The sequence below is a fragment of the Culex pipiens genome, chromosome 3 (genome assembly GCF_016801865.2).
Source record: "Culex pipiens pallens isolate TS chromosome 3, TS_CPP_V2, whole genome shotgun sequence".
In the NCBI taxonomy this organism is placed as follows: domain Eukaryota; kingdom Metazoa; phylum Arthropoda; class Insecta; order Diptera; family Culicidae; genus Culex; species Culex pipiens.
The window spans coordinates 19,534,369-19,558,704 of record NC_068939.1 but is presented as its reverse complement, the minus strand read 5'-3'; the positions used below and the strand labels follow the sequence as shown (position 1 = coordinate 19,558,704).

At 33.9% G+C, this 24,336-nt stretch overlaps 2 protein-coding genes across 4 annotated transcripts in view; both read right to left on the bottom strand.

Moving 5' to 3' along the window:
- LOC120412866 (60S ribosomal protein L28) overlaps window positions 1–24,336 on the bottom strand; it is a 510,937-nt gene that overhangs the window by 419,422 nt on the left and 67,179 nt on the right. The gene's annotated exons all lie outside the window — the stretch shown is intronic.
- LOC120422918 (5-hydroxytryptamine receptor-like) overlaps window positions 1–24,336 on the bottom strand; it is a 57,651-nt gene that overhangs the window by 22,570 nt on the left and 10,745 nt on the right. For 2 of the 3 annotated variants that reach the window (XM_039586489.2, XM_039586492.2), the window contains 2 exons: window positions 22,321–22,509; window positions 21,516–22,116 (listed from right to left, as the gene is read on the bottom strand). In XM_039586489.2, coding sequence (XP_039442423.1) covers window positions 21,553–22,116; window positions 22,321–22,509 — 753 coding nt within the window. In that variant the 3' untranslated portion in view covers window positions 21,516–21,552. Of the gene's footprint in view, window positions 1–11,922; window positions 13,051–21,515; window positions 22,117–22,320; window positions 22,510–24,336 lie in introns of those variants that run through there. The other variant, XM_039586491.2, reaches the window with a different exon arrangement.

Sequence of the window (24,336 nt, the reverse complement as noted above, 5' to 3'; positions counted from 1 at the left end):
ACTATTCATATCGGTACAAAATGTAAAAAAATCAGAAATAAAAATTTCATACTGACAAATAAAGTGGAATTGTTGACGGCGCGGTTGAATTTTTCTTTTTTTTTATTAATGAATATGCTCCAAGCTCAGTTAGGTGTTCGCTCTTAAACTTTCTTTTCGTTTTTACTATTTTTGATAGCTTTTTTTATTTTTTCCATAATCTTGAAATCGTAATATTTTTTTATTAGGCCGTTGTAAATATTTTTGAAAGTTTGTGTCGCCCCCCCCCCCTTCAATATCGCTCCAAAAAAGAAGGGGTCAAAAAAATATTTTTTTCAAAAAACTTCAAAATTTTAAAGGAAACAGAAATCTTATCAACTGAAAACAATTTTAAATGCATTTTTCCGCGTTTTAAATCATATTTAGCATGTCTGAGATCTATCAAAAATATTTTCAATTTTTGTGGAATTCCAATGTACAGCACCGCAAAAAGTTTTTTTTCGGCGAAAATATAAAATCTCTTCAATACTTGGATATTTTGAAAACTAATGATTATAAAACAACTGGGCAGGTGTAAAATGCATTTTAAAATACTTTTTCCATTCAAATGTTAATACCATGGCTTGTTATTTAAATTTTTTCAACGGCCTTAAAATACTAAATAAATAGAATCAGGGATGGCTTCCGTTTCTGAATCTCAAAAGTATTTAAAACTTTACATAACTTAGCTCAGTTATTGAAGCCTTCCTCCTAAAATCAATTGAAGAATTCGACGACGATTTTTCCGCTAGGTTCGCTGTTGTTCCAGCGGTGTTCTGAATGACAGCCTCCTTACAGTCTGAGCAGTTTTAAGGGGAAAAAAGCGTTTATAATGCCAAGTGCTGCAATTTCGCTAACAATGTGTGGTGATTTGTAGTGATTGATTGTGACTGATTTTTTATTTATACGATTTTCTAAAAAGATGATCAATACTTTGGATAACTTGAGTTAAATGCATTTTGATGATTTTTAGGAAATTTTTGGAAAAATTCGAATAACTGGTAATTTTTAAAGAAAATTATTGTTATTATGCTGTAATATGACTCTGATAGTTTGTTCTATCAATAATATACACATAAGGAATATTTGCAATCAATTAAATCTTAATTAAATTACTTTTTTAAGAGATCTTTTCGGTAAATTTGAGGAAATAAGCATGCAAAATAAACTCAGCCCCTACACCCAAAGGAAAAATATATCTCAAAATCTGCATCAGTAGATCTACTGCAGAAAATGTCACATTTTATAACATTTTTTGCAGCAAGCCCGTAGATCATTTTTGCTCGCGTGTAAACAAGTCAGCGATCTGCAGTTCTCACCAACACATATAATTCTGGCCCGTCTCCGAGCAACACTCCAAAGAGAAAAACATGTTGGTCGCTCACATTTCATCAAGCGTCCATGGCGCGGTGGTAGCGTGTCGGATCAGCAACCTAGAAGTTGATGGTTCAATCCTCGTTCTGTCAAAGGATTTTTTTGTGAAATACAACCAAAAAGCCGTCGGTAATGTCGATAATTGTCGGTAACGGGCAAAAATGTCACACCCCTAAATCGCAAAAAATGCATGAGGACAGTTTTCATGCAGATTCTGATATACTTTCATACCGCCATGCATCATAGTCATGCGACCGTCGTTTGGGTGTACGATTTATACATCATTCGATTCTTTTACGCGAATGCCACACTTTACAATAACTTTCATCGATGTTAAAAAATATTTGAATGAAATAAAAACCAAAAACTGCTAAAAATTTGAAAATTTCCAAGAACACTATAGGCCACCAAAACCAAAGCTAAAAACTCTATTCGCCACCTACATTCGAGTAGGAGAACTTTGGTGCAAGGTTACGCTTACGTTTTTGCGCGATAAGTGCAAATGGGAGTGAAAACTATTCTAAGGTTTTTAATAGAAAATTGATCTTTTGGAATAAAATAAAGTTAACAGGAGGTAACAAATAAAATGTTCTATCGACTGACTCTTTAATTATTTTGATAAGTAGCCTTTTTTATTGAAAGTTCTGAGATCCGGATTGAAAACGCAAGAATGAGGTTAGATTGCTAATTTTGAAAATCAATCCAATTATCATTTTTCAAGCTGATCTTTGCTTTAATGGTAGAAGTGACTTTAAAAAATATTTGTCCACTTGAATAATCTACATTCTCAATTGATTAGTTAGGTTTTGGTTGATTAAAAAACTCCCTTATTTTGAATCAGATAATGAACAGGTTTAATCGGCCATCACAAAAATATTTTCGTTTATATCAATTAAGCTATTTATTTCTTACCTGAAAATGGTATAATTTGCTATTAATGTCGCTTTTATGATGAAATAAAACAATTTCAAATTTCAAACCAATTTACTCGCTGTAGGTTATAATGAAAACATCACCCCAAGTTTGAGCGCCCTCTAGTGGGAGGTAATTTTGACGTTTGATTGCCTATTGAGGTTTTGCAGCGCGCCTGTGTTTCAAATGTAGGTGGCGCCAAAATGAGGTTACTTACCAAAAATCGTATTCCTTTCTGCTGGATTGAAGAACAAAATCGCTTATTTCTCAGGATTCCCTGCATCAATCTTAATGAAACTGGTTGCAAAAGACGAGGAAATTTTTTTGCTTTAAAATAGTGAACATCATTTTTGGGCGCGCAAAAATGTGTGACCTTTTTCTTTAAAAAAACATGTTTTGGAACACGAAAAAATGAGTTTCCCCGTCTACATCAATGAAATAAACAGTGATATAGTTGATAACAGATGTGTTAACGTTTATTAAAAATTTTTTATTGATTTTTGACAGACTTTCTTGCCAAATAGTCCAAATTACTATCTTTTTCTAAATTTACAGTTTTCTCATGGTAAAATCAAACAAATATTGGAAAGTTGTATACCAAATTGTTGGAAATAATTTTTCTCATCCGAATCCGGCATAAGTTTTACAAAAATGTTGATTACGAAGGAAAAAACTCATTTTATAAAAAAATCATAGGTTTACGCTATTTGTTTATAGGTGGCGACATGTGTCTTTTAGCTTTGCTGCAAATTCCCTATCATTCTAAACATCGTTGCGTAGTGCTTCTACTCGCCACCAGGATGCTTGCACGTTTCTGTTGAATCACTCAATTCGCGATTAAAAGCTCCGCAAAGCATCGAAGAATGACGATTCAAATTTTCGCTATTCGGTTACATAGGAATGCAAACTTAAAATTAAATTTACAGCTCTTAGAACAACTTTTGAGAAAAAATTCAAGTAGTACGAGTGTAAACTTGTTTTCCGCTATAAATTAACGCAATAAAAAAAAATGAAAAATAATAATTAAAAAAAATATTGTTTAAAATGAAAGAGCATCAAAAAAATTTACACAGGATCAGCTCGAATTTATGCTCAAAAGTTGTTTTGAACGCTGAAATTTAACAAAACAGAATTCGCATACATAACCTCAAAGGGCAAAAATGTCAAACGTCATGCTTCGCTTTGTTCTGCTAATCAACACTAGGTGTCGCATGTCGTTTAGCTTATGAATGCCAATTGGACCCCAATGCCAATGAGACCCCAAAACAGACCTAACGCAACAAACCCGGACAAAATCCGTTCAGACAGTGCCTAGAAATTCGTGTGGACAAAGATCACGTCTACACTAGGGTGCCCAGAAAAAAAGACACCCCACAAGCGGAAAACGGTAAATTTTATGCGCCTTATTTTGGTGAAAATGTTTCTTTTTGCAATTCCAAAACTGATTTTCTTCTCTTATCATTCCAGAACGACGAAATAATCTACTTTTCTCTACAAAAATTACAGATTCAAAATATCGAGGAGCGGCCGTGGCTGACTGGTTACGGTGTTCGCTTTATAAGCGAATGGTTCTGGGTTCGATGCCCATCTGCTCCCAACGAGAAAGATTAGAACACAGAAATTAGAAATGATAAATATGAACGAAAAATCAAAGTCGTTCGAGGCGGGGTTCGAACCCCCGTCCTTTGAATTGGTAAGCAAAAATGCTAACCACTAGGCCATGACGACTTGGTGAACTTGGACTGGAATTAGGAATACTGTTACAGAGAGCGAGTTGTGGCGCTATAACCACGGCAAATAGTGTCCATACAATGTCCCATCCCAGAGGGTCCCGGAATACCAAACCTTCTTAGCATGGTGCTCCCAACGAATACAACCAAAATCTCGGAGCGTATGGTGGTGTGTCCCCACGCTTCTTCCTCCCCTGTCGATTCAGAATTGTGTTGTTGTTCGAACACTCCGTGCTCAAACTCAACCCAATTACGAGTCCTCTCTGCGATACGGCTTTACGCAGTAGGCCTGGCCGCTTTAACGCTTGTGATGTTTCAATGCATTCCGATGCAATGGCGCACTACAAATGTTAATAAATGACAAGAAGAGTGCTAGGCGTCATCTAACCTAAGGCACTCTCCAGGATCCCTTCGAAAGATTGGCTGTGCTAGGGTCTGATTAGATTAGATTAGATTAGATTAGAAAAATTACAGATTCAAAATAAATGCGGGGAAGTAAATGTTGGTCTAACCTTGAGGTAAGGTCGTCCAGGTAGGCAGTTGGACTCACAATCCAAAGATCGTCAGCTTGAATCCTGGGGTGGATGGGAGCTTAGTTAAAACAATTGGCCTACGGACAACTAGTTTTGAGTTGGAAAATCGCAATACAACACGCCAAGTCAATGCTGGAGAGCGAACAATTTGTCTTAGTCCTAGAATAGCTCAAGGAACAATATGCAGCTTGTAGAGCTGTAGATTTTTGAGTGATTTTATAATCTTTTCTTTAAAAAATAGTTATAAATTAATTTCCATAATTTTGTGAAATCCTGGTCTTGTAATTTCACTACTATTTAAAAATAATTGAGTGCAGGCCAGCTCCAATCGCCTATACATTCTGATGACTTCATTTTGCCTAACACAACACAAAATCTCTGCTAGAGTGTGAAAGACAAAGTTCGTCGCCTCCCTCGCCGGTGAAATGATGTGAAAACTTTTAGCTTAGCTCATTTTACTCTAAACAAAGTTACCACCCAAATTTGCTTACTATGGCGTGTAACATGAACACGCTCGGCGGCTCTCCGTGTGTGCCCGTATGTTGCTCGTCAAAAACCTTCATTTTGCAGCCGGAGCAAAACTTTACTGCGCAGAGCTTTGCATGGTTCATGATACGGCGACCCTTCGCTGTCGGCTTCAATTTGGCGAAAGCCCCACGTGTGTATGAACTGTGGCATGGCTCTGCGAAATGACTTTCGGAAGTTAATCTCCAAACCACAGAGCCGTTGGCCACAAGGAAGCCATTTTGAAGTTATGCTCACACTTGTTAAATTTTGCACCCATGAAACGGGGCCAAACCACTTTAGCGATCTGGTCGGCCACCGCACAGTTCCTTCCAAGAGTGTCAAAGGAAGGAAATCGTGGCCTTTCCTGGAGGGGGCGGCAGCGGAAAAAACTTTTTGTTGGACACGATTTTTCTTCTTCCGGTTGGATGTTTAGTGTATGCGTGTGTGTACGAGAGTGTTAGGGAGAGGTAAACATTTTTTCCGCCTCATTACGCCCCGGGAAAACTTTTGATGTTGAGTGGGCACGATTCTTGAAACGGGGTTTCCCACGTTGTGACGTGTTAAAGTTCTTTTCTGTGGATTTTTTTTTAAAGAATATTTGTACGCGGATTTAATTTGTAACCATGAAAAAAATAGATATAATCGTGAGCTGTTTCTTGGTAATGGTACGAATGATTCTGACGTTTTGGAAATGTGGTCAAAACCACGTTTGGTCGTATTTGAAGATCACTGTTTCATTATTATCGCATTCCTTGGACAACTTCCTATACAACTGAACTGGTAGAATGTGTTTTGGTCTAATCGCTGTAAAGTTATGAGTAAAAGTTTTTTTTTTTTTGGAAAAAAAGATAAATAGTCCAATCGCAACCAAAGTTGGGATTTTTGTAAACTATCACATAATGTTTGAAAAGGATAAAAACAAAATTGCGCCAAAAATTATGTATTTGCAATTCCGCTGTGAAACTGTCAACACATTTCCTGTCCTTCTGGAGAAACGAAACGGCTTACTTTTCCCTACCAAAAATACGTTTTTTTCGGAATTCAGAGTACGCCATCAAATTTTACATAAAAGTCCCTTTGACATCAAATTTCTATCTTATCACCGTTTCAGGCTGCAAATTATTGAAAAACACCTCTTTTTTCGCATGTTCAAAAATGGAAGGGGTCGTACCGCCCCTCCGTCACGAGATATCAAAAAACGGACCTCGGATTCGTGTTCAGGGACAAAAGTTACTCCTTAGGACAAAGTTTCACGCAAATCGAAGAGGGGTCGGGGCAACTTTTCTCGATTTCGTGTGAGTTGGTAGAGAATTACCCACAAATGATTTCTTTAGATTAAAAAAAGTTCACAGCCGTTTAATTTTATTTTTTGAAAAAAAAAAACTTCCATTTTAGTGCCCATGTTTGCTATTCATGATATTTTTTAGAAAATAATACATGTCAAATATGTTTTACCAGAAGATGCCACTTTTGTCCAAAAATAAAAACATAAAAAAGTGTTTTTGAGTAATAAATTTTCAAGTGACAAAAAGTTAGTTAAACAAATCACCAAACATTATTTCCATGTATCTATTTTTTCAACAAAGTCCTTGATACTACTCCCAAGCTTACTCAAGACACCTTATCAATCAATAAAATAATCATCGAGAGTTATGGATTTTTGAATATTTAAATTCCAATTTTGTAAGGATAGCTGTCAAATCTATATGCAGATTATTATTTAAAAAAATGTCTTCTTTGGTTACAGGGAAGATACCTACAATTTTCAGGCAAATAAAAAATGCAAAAAAAAATGCAGTTATGCATAGAAATGTTTGTTGTTTTATTGTTTTTTTTTTTTGCAAAATATCACATTGAAGGCAAAATATCACATTGCGGCATTGAAAGCTACACAAAATGCTGTTATCAACTCATTTTCGCCGAAAATTGACTTGCGACAAGATAGCACGATACTTCTTGAAAAGAAGAACTCCTAAATAAATATATTTTTAAAGAGCTGAGCATATTTCCTACAATTTTCTATCTGGAAACATAAAAATCGAGCAACTAGTTTCTGAGATACAGCTTTACAAAGATTTCGAACCGATTAAACTGTTATTTTTAACTGTCAATATCTATTAGGGTAATTCTCCGCCAACTCACACAGCGGTTGCCCCGACCCCTCTTCGATTTGCGTGAAACTTTGTCCTAAGGGGTAACTTTTGTCCCTGATCACGAATCCGAGGTCCGTTTTTTGATATCTCGTGACGGAGGAGCGGTACGACCCCTTCCATTTTTGAACATGCGAAAAAAGAGGTGTTTTTCAATAATTTGCAGCCTGAAACGGTGATGAGATAGAAATTTGATGTCAAAGGGACTTTTATGCAAAATTAGACGCCCGATTTGATGACGTACTCAGAATTCCGAATAAACGTATTTTTCATCGAAAAAAACACTAAAAAAGTTTTATAAATTCTCCCATTTTCCGTTACTTGACTGTAAAAAAATTTGGAACATGTCATTTTATGGGAAATTTAATGTACTTTTCGAATCTACATTGATCCAGAAGGGTCATTTTTTTCATTTAGAAAAAAAAATTTCATTTTAAAATTTCGTGTTTTTTCTAACTTTGCAGGGTTATTTTTTAGATTGTAACAATGTTCTACAAAGTTGTAGAGCAGACAATTACAAAAATTTTGATATGTAGACATAAGAGGTTTGCTTATAAACATCACGAGTTATCGCGATTTTACGAAAAAAGTGTTTTGAAAAAGTTGGTCGTCTTCGATCATGGATCACTCTAAAAAATAACCCTGCAAAGTTAGAAAAAACACGAAATTTTAAAATGAAAAATTTTGTTCTAAATGAAAAAATGACCCTTCTGGGTCAATGTAGATTCGAAAAATACATTAAATTTCCCACAAAATGACATGTTCCAAAAAATTTTACAGTCAAGTAACGGAAAATGGGAGAATTTTCAAAACTTTTTTAGTGTTTTTTCGATGAAAAATACGTTTTTTCGGAATTCTGAGTACGCCATCAAATCGGGCGTCTAATTTTACATAATTTCTATCTCATCACCGTTTCAGGCTGCAAATTATTGAAAAACACCTCTTTTTTCGCATGTTCAAAAATGGAAGGGGTCGTACCGCCCCTCCGTTACGAGATATCAAAAAACGGACCTCGGATTCGTGATCAGGGACAAAAGTTACCCCTTAGGAAAAAGTTTCACGCAAATCGAAGAGGGGTCGGGGCAACTTTTCCCGATTTCGTGTGAGTTGGTAGAGAATTACCCATTATTTAGAATTTTTTGTTCTATTTTCATTGTTTAAAAGTGAAACTGAAGTGCGAAATTTTCTTATCTATTCAATAAAAATATGTCAAAAGATACGATTTGCAAAATCGTAGAGAAACGACTCGTTTAAGTGCTAATAACTTTTAATAGGGTTGTCAAAACTTCAATCTTTTTGGCTCATTGGAAAGGTCGCTCAAATATTTGTCTAAAATGTTCAAAAAGACGGATTTTCTTCTATAAAACAACCCTTTTGGCAAACTTCGTGACATTCACCAAAATCGGTTTATTAGCATATCTTTTGAAGTACTTTAGGGACCATCCATAAACCACGTGGACACTTTAGGGGGGGGGGGTATGGCGATTGTCCACGATCCATACAAAAAAGATTTTTTTTGTATGGACAATTGTCCACGAAGGGGGGGGGGGAGGTAACAGATTCTCAAAAAAGTGTCCACGTGGTTTATGAATGGTCCCTTACTAAACTTTAGAATTTTCAACAGGGACGGACAGAATAAGTCCACAACTATACAGCAAATACAATTTTCCACTGCACTGATTTGTTTTTATTAAGGGGTTATTTACCGTGAATCGAGGTGACATTGATAGGATTTGAATTTATTTGGAATGATTTCCAACTGTTTTGAGTTTTCCGAAGATTATAATTTTTAAAACATGTTATGGGGTAGGTCATAAAAAAAGTATTTCAAAAAGTGTTTCAAAAATAATTTGCTTCGAAACTTCTTATTTCGAATTCCAGGGTGACCACCAAAGTCATAGTTTTTCTAGTAAAAATCAGATCTAAGATGTTCAAATTTTATTTTCAAGTCAAATGTACCATCACTAAGGTTGCTGATACAGTTTCTAGGAAAAACAGTCAATGTTTGTATTAAGTTTACTAAGTTTATTAGTAATTTAACAAAATGCAATTCAAATTAAAATCAACACTTCGCCTAAAATTTCATAAAACTAGTTTTGTATTTCGTAAACAATCCTAATCCAACAACGCATTCCGTTTTCCGATTTGAAATCATGTTTATTGAGTAAAACATGACACATGCTTTTCATAATTTTTTTCTTAACAACAATTAATTAACTATTTGAATTTTTCAAAATGTTATTAAAAATTCTTCTTGAAGTACTTTACCATAGCTTTCCGTACTTATTTTATGTGTACTCTTCATATTGCAGTACAATCTCAAACCTATCAAAGTCGCCCCATTTTACTGTTCATGTAAAATGGCAAAAAAAATCAAGGGTTGGTTTGAGCACACACAACCAATTGTTTTAAATCTGTTTTATGGGCATTAAAGTATTCATTTTTAATACCTGAGCAAAATTATGTTTGATTCACGACATTTTTTGGCCTTTTTATCAAATTGCTCAAACGAATCCATAGCAACGTTTTTACCTAGGTATTTTAAAACGTGGGTTTTAAAAAAACCCTAGATGTTAAGGTATCAAAAAAGCGACAACCAAGGACAAAAAAAATGTTTTCAAAAATATCGGAAATTTTAAGAAAGTTTCATATTTTAACACTGAAAATCGAACCATCAGTTGCTGAGATATTGACATTAGAAAATGGTGAGTTGTTTGGGTGAAACTTAGAAAACATCAACTTTTCTATGAATACATAGATACGCATTCTGCTAAAATGCAATATTGCCACACGGCGTGTTTTCTGGGCAACCTTAGGGAAAAAAATAGCCATCGCTACTTTCAAAAGTATCTTATAGGAAATTTTCTCAGCTTTTCAATGCTTCTAAGAGCGAAATGTTTCATCGGGAAATTTCTGAGATATCTATATTTTAAGTTTTTTGTTTTAAAAAACCTTAATCATTTATTGGAAACTTTTAAATAACAGTCCAGGAAACTTGTCAAATGATGTGTTTCATGTGTCATTTACTCATCAAAAAGTGCAAAATAATACAAGAAACAACTTTGTTGAAGGTTGCAAACCGCTAAACATTTTGAAAATTTTGTTTTAACCGAATTTTTGAATATGTGCGATTTATTGAGAAATTAAAATCATAAAACCGCATTAAAATATTATTTTTACAAGAATAAATAGATTATTACATAATTGTTGTGTACAAATAACACCGGTCTACTCTGATTCAGTTTGGAATTAGCTGATACAACCGAAATTTTTACAGGTTTGAGATTGATAGGGTATTACAAGATTTTTATAAATAAATAACATATTTCCTTAATCAAACATTAACCAGTTGCATGAATACAAAACATGTTTAATACTCGAAATTGAACTGCAAACTACTGTTGCAAGCTTTAGGAGAAATACTTTCCATTAGTATGAAATGATTGTTTTAGTTTTTTTTTGTACTAAATGATCAAGGAAAAAGCAATATTTTAGAAGTTTATAATACTCTCATCTTTAATCTCATCTTTTTTAAAATATGTTTTATTTTTTTATTCTTGTTCAAATTGTTTGGAAACCTTTTTTTTGTTAAAATAATAAATAATATTGTTCAAACAAAAATAAAGAGTTTGTGACGGTGTTTTCAGCATTCTGAATAGGAAAACTCGAGTTTTATTGCTACTTTTAAGTGCATTTTCAACAGTAAACATTTTATAAAATTTCATATTTATTTTTTTCTCATGAAAATATGTTTTTTGAAGCTTGCAACAGTAATATGTAGTACATTTCGAATTTAAATCATGTTTTTATTTATGTTCCTGGTTAATGTTTGCTTAAGAAAATATCAAATTGATTCATTAAAATTCAATAATACTATTAACAATCACAAACCTGCCAAAGTTTTGGTTGAACAAGCTAAATCAGAGTAGACTCGTGAAGTTTGTATACAAAAAAATTTGTAATAATCTAATAAAAATATATTTTTACATTGTTTTATGATTTAAATTTCTGAATAAACTCCATATATTAAAAAAAATGGTTAAAACTTCATTTTCAACATGTTTTGCGATGTGGAACCTTCTACAAAGTTGTTTCTTGTCTTATTTTGCACATTTTGATGAGTAAATGACACATGAAACACGTCATTTCATAAGTTTTCTGAACAGTTAGTCTAAAATTTCCAATAAATAATAAAGAAATATAAAACCAAAAAAACTTAAAATAGAGATATCTCAGAAATTTCCCGATGAAACGTTTCACCCTTGGAAGCATTGGAAAGCTGAGAAAATTTCCTATAAGATACATTTGAAAGTAGCGATGACTATTTTTTCTTGATAAGGTTGTTCTAGAAAACACGCCGTGGCCATATTTCAATTTGAAAAAAAAAATCAGCATTGATCCAAAAAATCATAACTCGGTTAAAGATTTTTTGTCCGTTCAGTAAATTTCTGAAAAGTTGGCATTTAATGTCTAAAACATATCCGAAAATAAAAAAAGTAAGAATAATTTTAGCGACTAATTTTTTTTTTATTTTTTTTTTACCGTGTATCTTTTTTTTTCAGTCCAGTCCTTATCCTACAATTTTTCCAAAGACACCAAATTGATCAAAAAAAAAAAAATCCTTCAAAAGATACAGATTTTTTAATTTTCATAAATCATTTTTGTATGGACTACTGTCAAATTTGTATGAAAAATATATATGGACAAACAAATGATGAAAAATGGCTTCTTTGGGCATACCAAAGGCACCAAAAAAAATCTGACAGATTAAAAAATACAAAAAATATCGAATGACCGAAACCTCAGAGAATTGCTCATTCGGAAAACAATGTACTATTTTGATTGCGCTGTGTCTCTTCTATCCGAAAATTATAAAAAATAGCGGAATATTGTGCAGTAGCAAGTCTCAAACATGTGTCCTGATTCGGTACCAGAAAAGAAATACATTAATCAGTAAGCCCAACACTGAACGAAATAAACTTAACATAATCTCTCAGTTAAAAATACAGAAATCCTCTTAGCGAAAAGTTGGATTTCCCAGCCGAAAAGCTCCCCGTTCGCATCACCGGCAGAGCCAAATCTATTCCGCTCCTGTCCCAGTCAGAAAACTCCGGTCCGCTTCTGGCGCTGAAGGAAATCTTGATTCACGTTTGCTTTTCCTCCCCTCCGAAATATAAGCAAACATAAATTTTTCATCAATGGACCCGGCCAAATATTGATCATAGCGCATATATTTTCCTCCTTTGCTGGCTGGTACTCTCGGGTGGGAAACTTTCGACAAGAAGATAATCATTTGCTATGGCAATTCCAACGTTCGAATGTGTGGGGATGTTTTTCTTACACGATGAGAGGGTGGCACTGTTGGAAAAATCTTGCAGTTAAGTTTAAATAATTTTTGGTCAGATTTATCTTCAAAATATGGTTCGAATAATATATTTTGATTATTGGTTTTATTTTGACAAAAAACCACTATATTCGAAATGCATACAACTTTTTAACTGTACATGAGACCAAAAAAACTTTCCTGCGAGAACACGAAGTGTTCGGATCGGATGTTTGGCTGGGACGTTGCCATCGGAGCGTATCGAAACAAATTTGGCAGTCTTTGCTTCCTTCGCTTCTAGGACCAGAATCGTATTTTTTTTTCTCTTCGGGGTTCTTCCACATCCTTCGTAATATCCTTTCTCGGGGCGTCTTCTTCGCTTCTATGCTGGGATGTCATCCGACGATAACGACTATGAGGACCAGATAGTGCCAGATTAGATATCGGCTAAATGGGACTGTCACGGGCATCGACGGATGCTGTGGAATGGGCCTGAAATAGAGCTGGAAAGTATAAACAGCTTTCAGGGTCTCATTGCCGGAACCATTTTTTTTTTCGAAAGAGCTGTTTCCTTTTTTTATAACTAGCACACTGAAACGTTGGTAAACTAGAAAGTGTACTCACCTCAATTGAAACCTGTCCTCTTGAACCAATTGCCAAGTTTAGATTTTTAACTCAATTTAGCATAGGACAGTGGGACCTCTTTTAATTACGGGGATAAGTTCGTTACGTGCCATCAACTTTCGAACGAGGGAAAATTCACTCTCCGAAATGTTAACGACCTTTTCGAGACAGCTTCCCCCACCACAAACTCTCTTGTTCGGGATTTTCGGAAGCGGGGTCAGTTTCTTATCTCGGGACAACCCTTTCGGGCACTCCATTCCGTTTTCAGGCCAACCATATGGCCGCCACGAGGGGACGCGAGAGAAGACGCTATCGGATTTGGGTGGATGTCCTTCGTTTTGTGGAAAATTCTTGGAAGCTAGTTCACACAGTGCTGGCAAAAACGCTTCTTCGTTTCAAAAAATATTATTTATCAACTTCACATTTAAAATCATGGTTTTATGATATTCAGTTCAAAGAAAAGATATTTTGAGTTGGTAGAAATTACTGGGAAACAATCAAGTTTTTTTTTCTGTCAGGCAGTCAATATTTGTTATGAAAATACCCAAATCAACTGTTATAACCACAACAAAAAAAAAAACAGATTTTTTTAAATAACTTATTCCGTTTTCAAAAATTATTGCAATTCCTGGATATTTATATGATTTTCGGGCAACGGTAAATAACTGATCGTAGCTTTTACAACCGCTATAAACCCTGTCAACCAAAACCAATATTGAAACGACTAGATCGTAACAACCTCCCCAGAACCCCGGATAAACCCCTCTTAAAACCCAAAAGGTCCTCCGCAAAAGATTGTTGGGGCAATTTATAAAACTTTCATAGGAGTTTAAGGCTTTAAAACTGAATCTCAACATCCTCCTCAAAGCCTTAATAAAACCTTTGTAAAAACCTAGTAAGGAGTCATGGAAAAATGACATTTCACACGTCTTTAAACGTTTTAAACGGTTTAATTCTGGCAAAAATATGTCTTCGTCTTGCCAAATGATAAAAATGAGATGATTTCCAAAAATGGCGATGATTTAATAAAAGATATTGAAGGTAACTTAAATAATTTGATATCATATTCTTGCAATTGTTGGCTAAATGCTTTTTAAGGTGTTAAGCTTTTTGAAAGCCTAATCGCACTCGACAGCTGCAACACTCTTGGTTTAAAATAATCATGCGATAAAACCGTTTGGCATGGCATTGCCATCGCGTTTTCAAGACATTCTTAACACTTTCATAAAACCTTTTTGAAAGCCATCCTTTGCATAAAACCTTCTTAGAACATTGTAATCAGCCCATGCTTATTGATTGCTGAGAATGCCGGAATAAAACCAGTAAACAATCAAGATGCTACCATAAAACCTAAATAAAACAAGGTGTTTTCTAATTACAGTCATGCCCCGGTTTTGTACGCCTGGGTTTTGCACTGCCCCGGTTATGATTCATGCAGCTGTCTCGATTAAGCACGGTCCAGTACTTAACTGAAGCACAGATCTTATGGTATTTTTCTCAAAAATTCGTATTTTTCCTTATTTTGAAAATGCAATGTTACTCAAAAAATACTAAAAATTTGTTTTCTTGGAATAACATTTTTTTTTAATTTGCTTAAAATTTTCACAAAACTACGTATTTTGAAAAAAATACTCAAAATATCAGTATTTTACAATATGGGTATTAAACAATCGGAAATTTTTACAACATTCAAAGTAATAAAACATGATTTAAAAAACTCAAAAAAAATTCCAAAACTTCGTATTTCAAAATAATATTAAAGATTTCAGTTTTTAACGAAAAAATCCAATTATTAAAAAACATAAATTTGGAGCATGTTTTCAAAAGTACGTAAGGCTGGTACAAATATTTTTAAAAGTTTTTGTCAACACCCCCTTCAAAATTGGCCCGAAAAATCAGGGGGCAAAATAAATATTTTTACAATAAACTTCAAAATTTCAATGAAAATTCAAGTGCAACCAGCTGAAATCAAATTAAAATACATTCTTCTGCAACTAAAATCATTTTTAGCATGTTTGGTTTATTAAAAAATCTTAAGATTTTTTGAAAACTTTCGATGCAAAATTTTTTTTTCGATACAATTTTTGTTTTTGTCAGATCTTAGATTTTTTGAAAACTAATGATTGCAAAACAACTGAACTAGTGTAAAATGCATTTTAAAACACTTTTTTCATTAAAATGTGAAGACTATGGCTTGTTATTTATATTTTTATATTTTTTAATTTTTTTGCCCCCCCCCCCTTGATCTCGGCCAGGGCCGAGGGACAAAAACTTTTTTTAAATATTTGCATCGGCCTAATCTTCTGAAAAATGTATGAAAGATTAAAAATTATGTTACATCTATTTAAAAAAAATCAAAAAGACGTAGTTTTGTGAAAATAATGAGTATTACACAAAATATATTGTTATTTGATACCTATATTTTCAAATACTTATATTTTGAGTTTGTTTTTTGAAAATACGTACTTTTGGGTAAAGTATTTCGCAAAAAACATTATAATAATCGAATTTTATGGAAAATTTCCGATCATTTGATACCCATATTGCAAAATAATGATACTTTGAGTATTTTTCGAAAATACGTAGTTTTGTGAAAATTTTGATTTTTTTTTGAAAAATGTATGTAATTTCATTCGAAATGTATGATTTTTTTCGATCATTTGATTAGATGGGTAACAACAATAATTTGTGATTTTTTTTAGGAAAATGCATTTTCAAAATACAGGAAAAATACGTATTTCTGTGAAAATTTTCATGTAATTATATTTGCAATCGATTACTGACATCATTCCTATTCTAAAACACTGTAAATTTTCAATGTTTGGTTGATGTTTCATTCGATTATAGCCAATGTCTCCCATATAGCCAAAATCCCATAAGCTCTATGCTGTTCATTGGAATTTCATTAAAAATTCAAAACGTTTTTAAATAAGACCAAACATGCTAAATATGATAAAAAAATGCATTTTAGATTGTTTTCAGTTGATTCAACTTCTATTTTCATAGAAATTTTGAAGTTTTTTGGAAAAATATTTTTATGCCCCCTGATTTTTCCGACCAGTTTTTAGGGGGGAGGGGGTTGGGGGGCATAAAATTTGAAAAATATTTGCAACGGTCTAATTTGAAAAAAATAATATCAGAAACCGGGCAAATTATCCAAATAAAAAAAAATAAAAAAACAGCAAATAAAAAAAACATGCCAAATTTTGCTTCGTTTGATACCCATATAGCAAATGATTAAATTTTGGGTACTTTCGAAAAAATACGGAACTTGTGAAAATTTTAGTACTTAAAAAAACTGTATAATTGTGAAAAAGGAAACAAAATTTCGTTTATACTCATTGCATATTTTGAAATTTTGATTGTTTTCGAAAAAATATGGTAATAACAACTCTCAATTGTTAACTTTTTTATGAAAGTTTTGATGTGTGATGTAAACATAAGCAACATTTCATGGCCTAAAAATAGTCTTGGACAAAATTCTTTAAAAAATGCCGATAGTTTAGCAAGACAATTTGATATGGAATTGAAAAATTGCATTTTTTTTCTTTAACATTTATACTTTTTTCCCATCCCTGCCGGTCTACAACTATTCCATCTTCCAATGTTTTGCTTTCTGCTCAGCTCTCCGTTATCTTTTGTTCTTTGCGTCCAATGAAAGGAGTAATTAATTTATGAGGGTCGAGAGTTTTGTTTTTATTTATAGCCCTTCTCCTCGACACCCTTCGCCCCAAGCTTCCGAAACGGAGTGGTTTTCTTTAATTATACGAAATCTTCAAAGAGTTTATCGCTTGGCTCCGAGAAAGTAATCGTGACGAGGGTGGATCCTTCCCAACCTCGGATAAACAAGCCCAAGAAGTTGTAGCTTTTCGCTCTCCCCAGCTCACACTCCACATTCGTGCACAATCATCTGGCCAGCTTCAATATTTAATCGCCTCATCTCGAAACAGTAATACGCCCAAATTAGCATATTTGACTGCTGTTGCATGGTTTTTAAGCGTGCGGGTGGTGGGGGTTCACGCTGTAATTCCAACTTTAACATACAGCTCGTAAAAAGGACCAATTTATGGTTTGGGTAGGTCTCCCCAATCCCAGCTCGGAAGATGTAACCACTCAAAAAGGCCTTTATGTCTGACGTAAATCCGACAGTTTTGTTTGTGGAAGGGGGAAAGGAAGAGCTGGAAGCTGGGAATGGGCCGGGAGGAGTTTGGGGGAGAGCTGGTAGGCTATTAGCACCGATTCCGCCCACAAATGCCCACGGCATGTTGGGAAAACTTTTTTTTTTTGCTCGAGGTCCCGGGGGCTGGTACATTGAGGTAAATTGATAAAGCTAACTCACGTGCCGAGGTGGTGGCTGTACCTTGTTAATTGACCGAAGTGGAATGTTGCAATAGAATCACAAAGAAGCGTTTTAATGATAGCACACAGGCCTTGGTGGCTTGAAGGAAGTGCATTTTGCATTTTTGCAAGACTTGGAAAATATTTAAAAAAATGTGTTAGGGACCATCCATAAACCACGTGGACATTTTTTGGGAAATCGTTACTCCCCCCTTCCCTTCGTGGACAATTGTCCATACAAAAAAAATCTTTTTTGTATGGATCGTGGACAATCGCCCCCCCCCCCTAAAGTGTCCACGTGGTTTATGGATGATCCCTTAACAAGTTTGAGCAAAAATTATCATGATTGAATAAACCCGTTGTCATGATCGTTTTTATGAAGCCTAACAAAATATTTAGTATTCATTTTCAACCTGTCTCTCGTATTACTTTGATAACAAAAGCATAACAAATATGTTTCTGCTTTTTAAAGTGAAACGTGAAGGCAAAATGGGCAAACTGGCGCCATATTGATTAATTTGGTGTCTTGGGCAAAGTTGTAGGTATTCATGAGGTATATTGAGAAAAATAGGTACACGGAAAAAATGGTGATTTTTTAATTAACTTTTTTTCACAAAAAATCCAAGGGTTTCCAGAAGCGTTTTTGACTTGCCAGTCTGTCAATTAATTACACAAATAACTTGTCCAAAATGATAAATTACATAAATTACTTAATTACTTTTCACTATGTATAAAAAAATATATAATTTAAAATTAAATAAATTTGAGTGTTTATTTCTACGGCTCAAAACAAAATAACTTATAAATAACTCATTCGAGAGCTCTTTTCAAAATAAAACTTAAAACAATAAAATAAAAACACTCAATATCAAGCAAAGGGCTGACGGTATTTGTGTCTTTCAATAAAACTAATAAAATAAAACAGTATTTTTATTATCTAAGTCTTAAGTTATGCTTGTTTTTTTTTCTACCACTTGAAAACTTTGTTTTTATCAATGATAATTAAGTACATTTTGGTTTTAAATGTTCGATCCACATAAAATTCATTTTTTTGACTACCTATTAGAAGGGAAAGCAAAAAAAAAAATAAATAACCAATTCTAATGTAATTCTTGCAAAAAGTTTCATAATTTTAAAATTATTTAATAAAACTTAATAGATTTTTAACTGGGTAATATATCATGGCGCTGCCTTTGGTTAATTTAGTTTATCGCTAAACAACATTATATTTTTTTTCGAGAAGTTTTAAATGAGAGCGAAGCTGAATAAGGCGTTCTACAAGAGGAACCTGTCTTTTTTTATCTTTGTCTTTTTTTCATCTTTTTGTGACACTCTTATTTGAAAAACAAAAAAATACTGTTATCATAGATTATATATATAAATTAAAAAAGATTCGTCGAAAAAGTACTATTAAAAAACTTTAATTACTCAAAATTTAATTGAATTGCCAATTAATTACTTTAAATAAGTCTGATAACCATGATTTATTAAGAAATTATTAATGAATTAGCTAATTACCAGCTTAAAATCAAAGTAATTATTAATAACCTGCCAGTTTAAGGCCTTGCTGGAAACCCTTGAAAAGTTTAGCGTCCAAATTCAGTATATTATTAATTTTTGATTTTTTTTATTTGTTTTAGGGGTCAAAACCCTGCATATTTAGAGCCATTGAGAAGTTTGGACCAAAATTATGCCTACAAATTAAGTTTTTTTTAAATAGTGATTTTTGAAAAAAAAAATCAATATTGTTCTTAATTTTGTTGACTTCCTGTTTAATTTAAAATCGAATTGGTAATCGAAAAGTACTTAATACATTTTTTGAATAAGTGCACCGTTTTCAAAATATAGCCATTCAAAGTTAAATTTTGTTCGATAAATTTTGGTTTTTGACTTTTTAAAACAGTTTCCATAATTGTCCATTCCTAAAAATATTTTTTTCTGGCAAGTTCAGAAAAATTCCTAGAATTTCTTCAAAAAAACTTTGAAGATTGGACCAATATGCTGCCAAACATTCAATATTACGTAAAAATTACTCGAATGTTTGTAAAGTACTTTTTGATTGCAAATTCGATTGACATAAAAAAATAGGTCAATAAATTCAGAGTACAAGATTATTTTTTTTACAAAAAGCACAATTCTAATAAAAATGTGGATACCTGCTACTAACAATAAATGACAGAATTTTTTAAACTTTTTCTGTATATTTTTCGATAAAAAATATGTTTATTCGGAATTCTGAAAACGCCATCCAATTTGACACAAAATTTCAAAATAATAACCATTTTAGGATGCAAAAGTTTTTTTCGAATATTCCACAGGGTGGTCACTCAAGTTGGGAATTTGTAGTTTTTTTTTGTTAAAAAAGTTGCAAGCTTGTTTGTGCTGAACAACTTTGTAAAATTTTCAAATTAAATTGACAAAATTCTTCTTTAAAAACTTACTTTAAATTTAAGGTTTCTTTCACTATTTCATTACATTTGATAATGAAAAGGCTTATTACCGTCATCTGGGGCGGAACGGAACACATGAGGAGAATTGGGTGAACTATTTTAGTTTTGTTACCACAGAATATTATGATATTTTTGATTATTTTCGGATATAATAGGTACAGAATAACGTTTTTTCCAAATCTCATGCTTTTTAGTGCTCTAAAAACTGCTGTCCCTATTCAAGCTGTATTCCCGTCATTGAAAATTTTAATAATTGGATTTATTTGACACAGATTTTCATAATATTTTTTTTATGAATTAAAAGATTTTTGTTTATCAAGAAAGGTAAAGTTGATTAAAAAACTAATTAAATTAGAGAATAATTTCAAAGATTATGGCCAGCTGTTTCATTTTGTTACATTGATTGAATATTTGAAAAAAGATGCCAACTTTAGTTTGACAATTGTAACTAAATTCATTAAGTAATTTCAAATATTATTTCCAAATGTATCCTTTTAACTTTTTTGTGTGGGAGTAGGTAAATTAGGTAGTATAGGTATACAATGATTTGAAATTATCGAATAGCTTAAAATCGTAAAAAATTCAATCGTGTTGCGTTCTGAATGAAACTTTTTTACGTTTTGATAACATGAACAAAATATGGACATTGCAAACAAATAAATTCAAGAAATTCTGAGTTATTTCAAATATGTTTCAAGAATATTTCTCTTCAAATATTTTTACAAAATTTGTCGTAAATCATACAGAATTATTTATTAAAGAAATAAGTTAAATACGGACAACTAGATAAATCAACATTGCTTCAAAAATTCAATATTAAAATTTTCAAAATTATAGAGGAAACTTGGTGGCTACATATTATTTAACGAATCCTCAGATATTTTTTTTTTAATTCTTTGTAAGAATAATAACAGCGATCATGCGTTAAGCGTTCTTAGATGAAAAATAAAAGAAAACTTTAAAATCAGTTATCTTTAACTTTTTGCCAATTCTAGGTCAAATATCAAAAGCCATACGTTTGCCAATTTGAGAAATTAACATTGAAATGATAAGTATTGTTAAGCTTTCAAAGACTAATTGTTTAAATATCTTACTACTCTGAATCAAAACAATGAGTGCTTCCATTTTTGAAGCATTTGAAATTTGTTGATATGTTTCGGTTATCACACAAATTTAAAGTAGTTTTTATCGATGGTTAACTTTCTTTTCATTTCTATGTTGTGAAAATAATGCACAAAATCAAAACATTTGTAAAGTACTTTTTGATTGCAAATTCAATTGACATAAAAAATGAAGTCAACAAATTTAGAATACAAGATTTAATATTTTTTTACAAAAACCACAATTCTAAAAAAAAACTAACTCATGTGCAAAATATTGGTTCATAGTTCTGAATGGCTTAAAATAGGCGGGGTTTTGTCCTCTGAAATATATAAAAAATACAATAATTTAAAAAATCAAAAATTCATTTTTTTTAAATAGACCGATTTTGTAGAGAATTGCTCAGTTGGACAAATTCCGAGAGGCGACCATGAAACTATGAGAGTTAAACTTACCTGATTACTGGCTAGTACGGTTGCTTGCCCCCCGTCGTTACAGCTTTCCGCGCCGGTATTTGGAGCTCCGATGGGTCCCGAACAGTATCCGCTTGAACGCCTGGCGGAACTCGGGACTGAAGATGGTGTAGATGACGGGGTTGAGCGTGGAGTTGAAGTAACCCAGCCACAGAAACAGCGACGCGATGGTGTCGTTCATGTAGCAGGACTCGCAGAGGGGCAACAGAAGGGCCATCAGGAAAAAGGGCAACCAGCAGACGACGAACGCCCCCGTGATGATGGCCAGGGTTTTGGCCGCCTTGCGTTCGCGCTTCGCTTCCAGCGTTTCCTTCCGCTTGGAGACCTGGGCGTGCGGATTCGGCGTGCTGGCAATGTTCAGCGTCGAACCGGTGTGCGAGGCCGCGTTGCTGCCCAACAAGACCGGCGAGTTGTGGTGGGTTCCACCGGGGGGTGCCAACTGGCCGGAGGCGGTTGGTCGTACCACCGGTGGTTGATGGTTGCTGTTGTTGTTTGTTTCCAGGGGTTCCGACAGCGTCCTGGTGGCCACCTCGTGGGACACGGTCGGAATTTGCTGGCTGTTGGGGGCGGCCGATATTGGGGTCTGACGGGGGGAATGAAAGAAAACATCATTACAGACAAGACCTACAAATACAATCACGAAATCACGGAAATTGATAACTCTGAAGTAGATTTAGTTATTAGAATCAAACTTTTTTTTATTCCTACGAGCCTAAGACAAACACCTCATGGAAACTTTCCGAAATTTATCTAGAAAACTTATAACTTTGCAAAAACCAACTTTTACCTCCTCGACGCCGCTGGCCGTCCTCCGCTCGGCCGCCGAGCTGCCCTCGGTGTCCTCGACGGTGTTGACCGTGTTGGTGGAGTTGCCCTCCACCAGACCGAGCGACGATGCGGCCGATTTGGCCGGGTTGGCAAACTTCTTCTTCAGCCGGAAGCGTATCCTGGACTTGGTTTGCTTGGGCGTTTCTTCCTGCAGGCGGAGATGGGAAGAAAAGGGCGTTGGAGTTTACCAAAATAAACATAATAGACAGACTCACGGCACTTTTTATCCAAGTGCTGTAGATAACCCGTTAAACTTGAACCTTAACTTTATTGTTAATATTTGGGGAGTTTCTAAAGGGTTGACAAATTGGTAGTTCGCTCCCTGGATTGATGGCAGGCCATCCCACGGATCAAGTGTCCTCTGGAATTACACCGCGAAGCTTTGCTCTAAATTACAACGTTCGGTGCACGAAAAAAAATGCTTCAACTTGCGAATTCTCGGTGCAAATGAATCGCAATCAGTTCCATTAGGATGTTATAATTTCGCTGATAAAAATGATTCACCTTTCTGTAAACGAGGTAGACAAGAGGGGTAGGATAACGATGATTTGGTTATCCGTTATTAATTATTTGTCTGGAAGCTATCAGATTGTAACGGTGACCATGCAAATTGTAATTTAGTGCGCTTGGACTCGCAATCCAAAGGTCGCCAGGTTGAGTACAAATTTTTGGTTATTGTCTGCTCTACATCTTTGTAGAGCATTGTTGCACTCTAAAAAATAACCCTTCAAAATTAGAAAAATAATAGAAATAAAAAAAATAGATATTTTAGTCAAAATGAAACCAAAAATTCCTTGCAGGGTTATTGTAGATTCGAAACGTGCGTAAAATTTTCCTTAAAATGACATGTAGCTGGATAATTCTCTACCAACTCACACGAAATCGGGAAAAGTTGCCCCGACCCTTCTTCGATTTGCGTGAAATTTTGTCCTAAGGGGTAACTTTTGTCCTTGATCACGAATCCGAGGTCCGTTTTTTGATATCTCGTGACGGAGGGGTGGTACGACCCCTTCCATTTTTAAACATGCGAAAAAAGAGGTGTTTTTCAATAATTTGCAGCCTGAAACGGTGATGAGATAGAAATTTGGTGTAAAAGGGAACTTTTATGTAAAATAAGACGCCCGATTTGATGGCGTACTCAGAATTCCGAAAAAAACATATTTTTCATCGAAAAAACACTAAAAAAGTTTTAAAAATTCTCCCATTTTCCGTTACTCGACTGTAAAAAATTTTGGAACATGTCATTTTAAGGGAAATTTAATGTAATATTCGAATCTACATTGACCCAGGAGGGTCATTTTTTCATTTAGAACAAAATTTTTCATTTTAAAATTTCGTGTTTTTTCTAACTTTGCAGGGTTATTTTTTAGAGTGTAACAATGTTCTACAAAGTTGTAGAGCAGACAATTACAAAAATTTTATATATAATAAATCTCACAAGTTATTGCGATTTTACGAAAAAAAAGTTTTGAATAAGTTGGTCGTCGTTGATCATGGCCATTCATGGTCACCCGCGACAGACACGGACGACGAAACTTTTTCAAAACTTTTTTTTCGTAAAATCGCGATAAATCGTGATGTTTATAAGCAAACCCCTTAAATATGCCTATATATATATATTTTGTAATTGTCTGCTCTACAACTTTGTAGGCAAGTTTGTTACACTCTAAAAAACAACCCTGCAAAGTTAGAAAAAACACGAAATTATAAAATGAAAATTTTGTTCTTAATGAAAAATGACCCTTCTGGGTCAATGTAGATTCGAAAAGTACATTAAATTTCCCATAAAATGACATGTTCCAAAAATGTTTACAGTCAAGTAACGGAAAATGGGAGAAATTTTAAAACTTGTTTAGAGTTTTTTTTCGATAAAAACTACGTTTTTCGGAATTCTGAGTACGCCATCAAATCGGGCGTCTAATTTTACATAAAAGTCCCCTTGACATCAAATTTCTATATCATCACCATTTCAGGC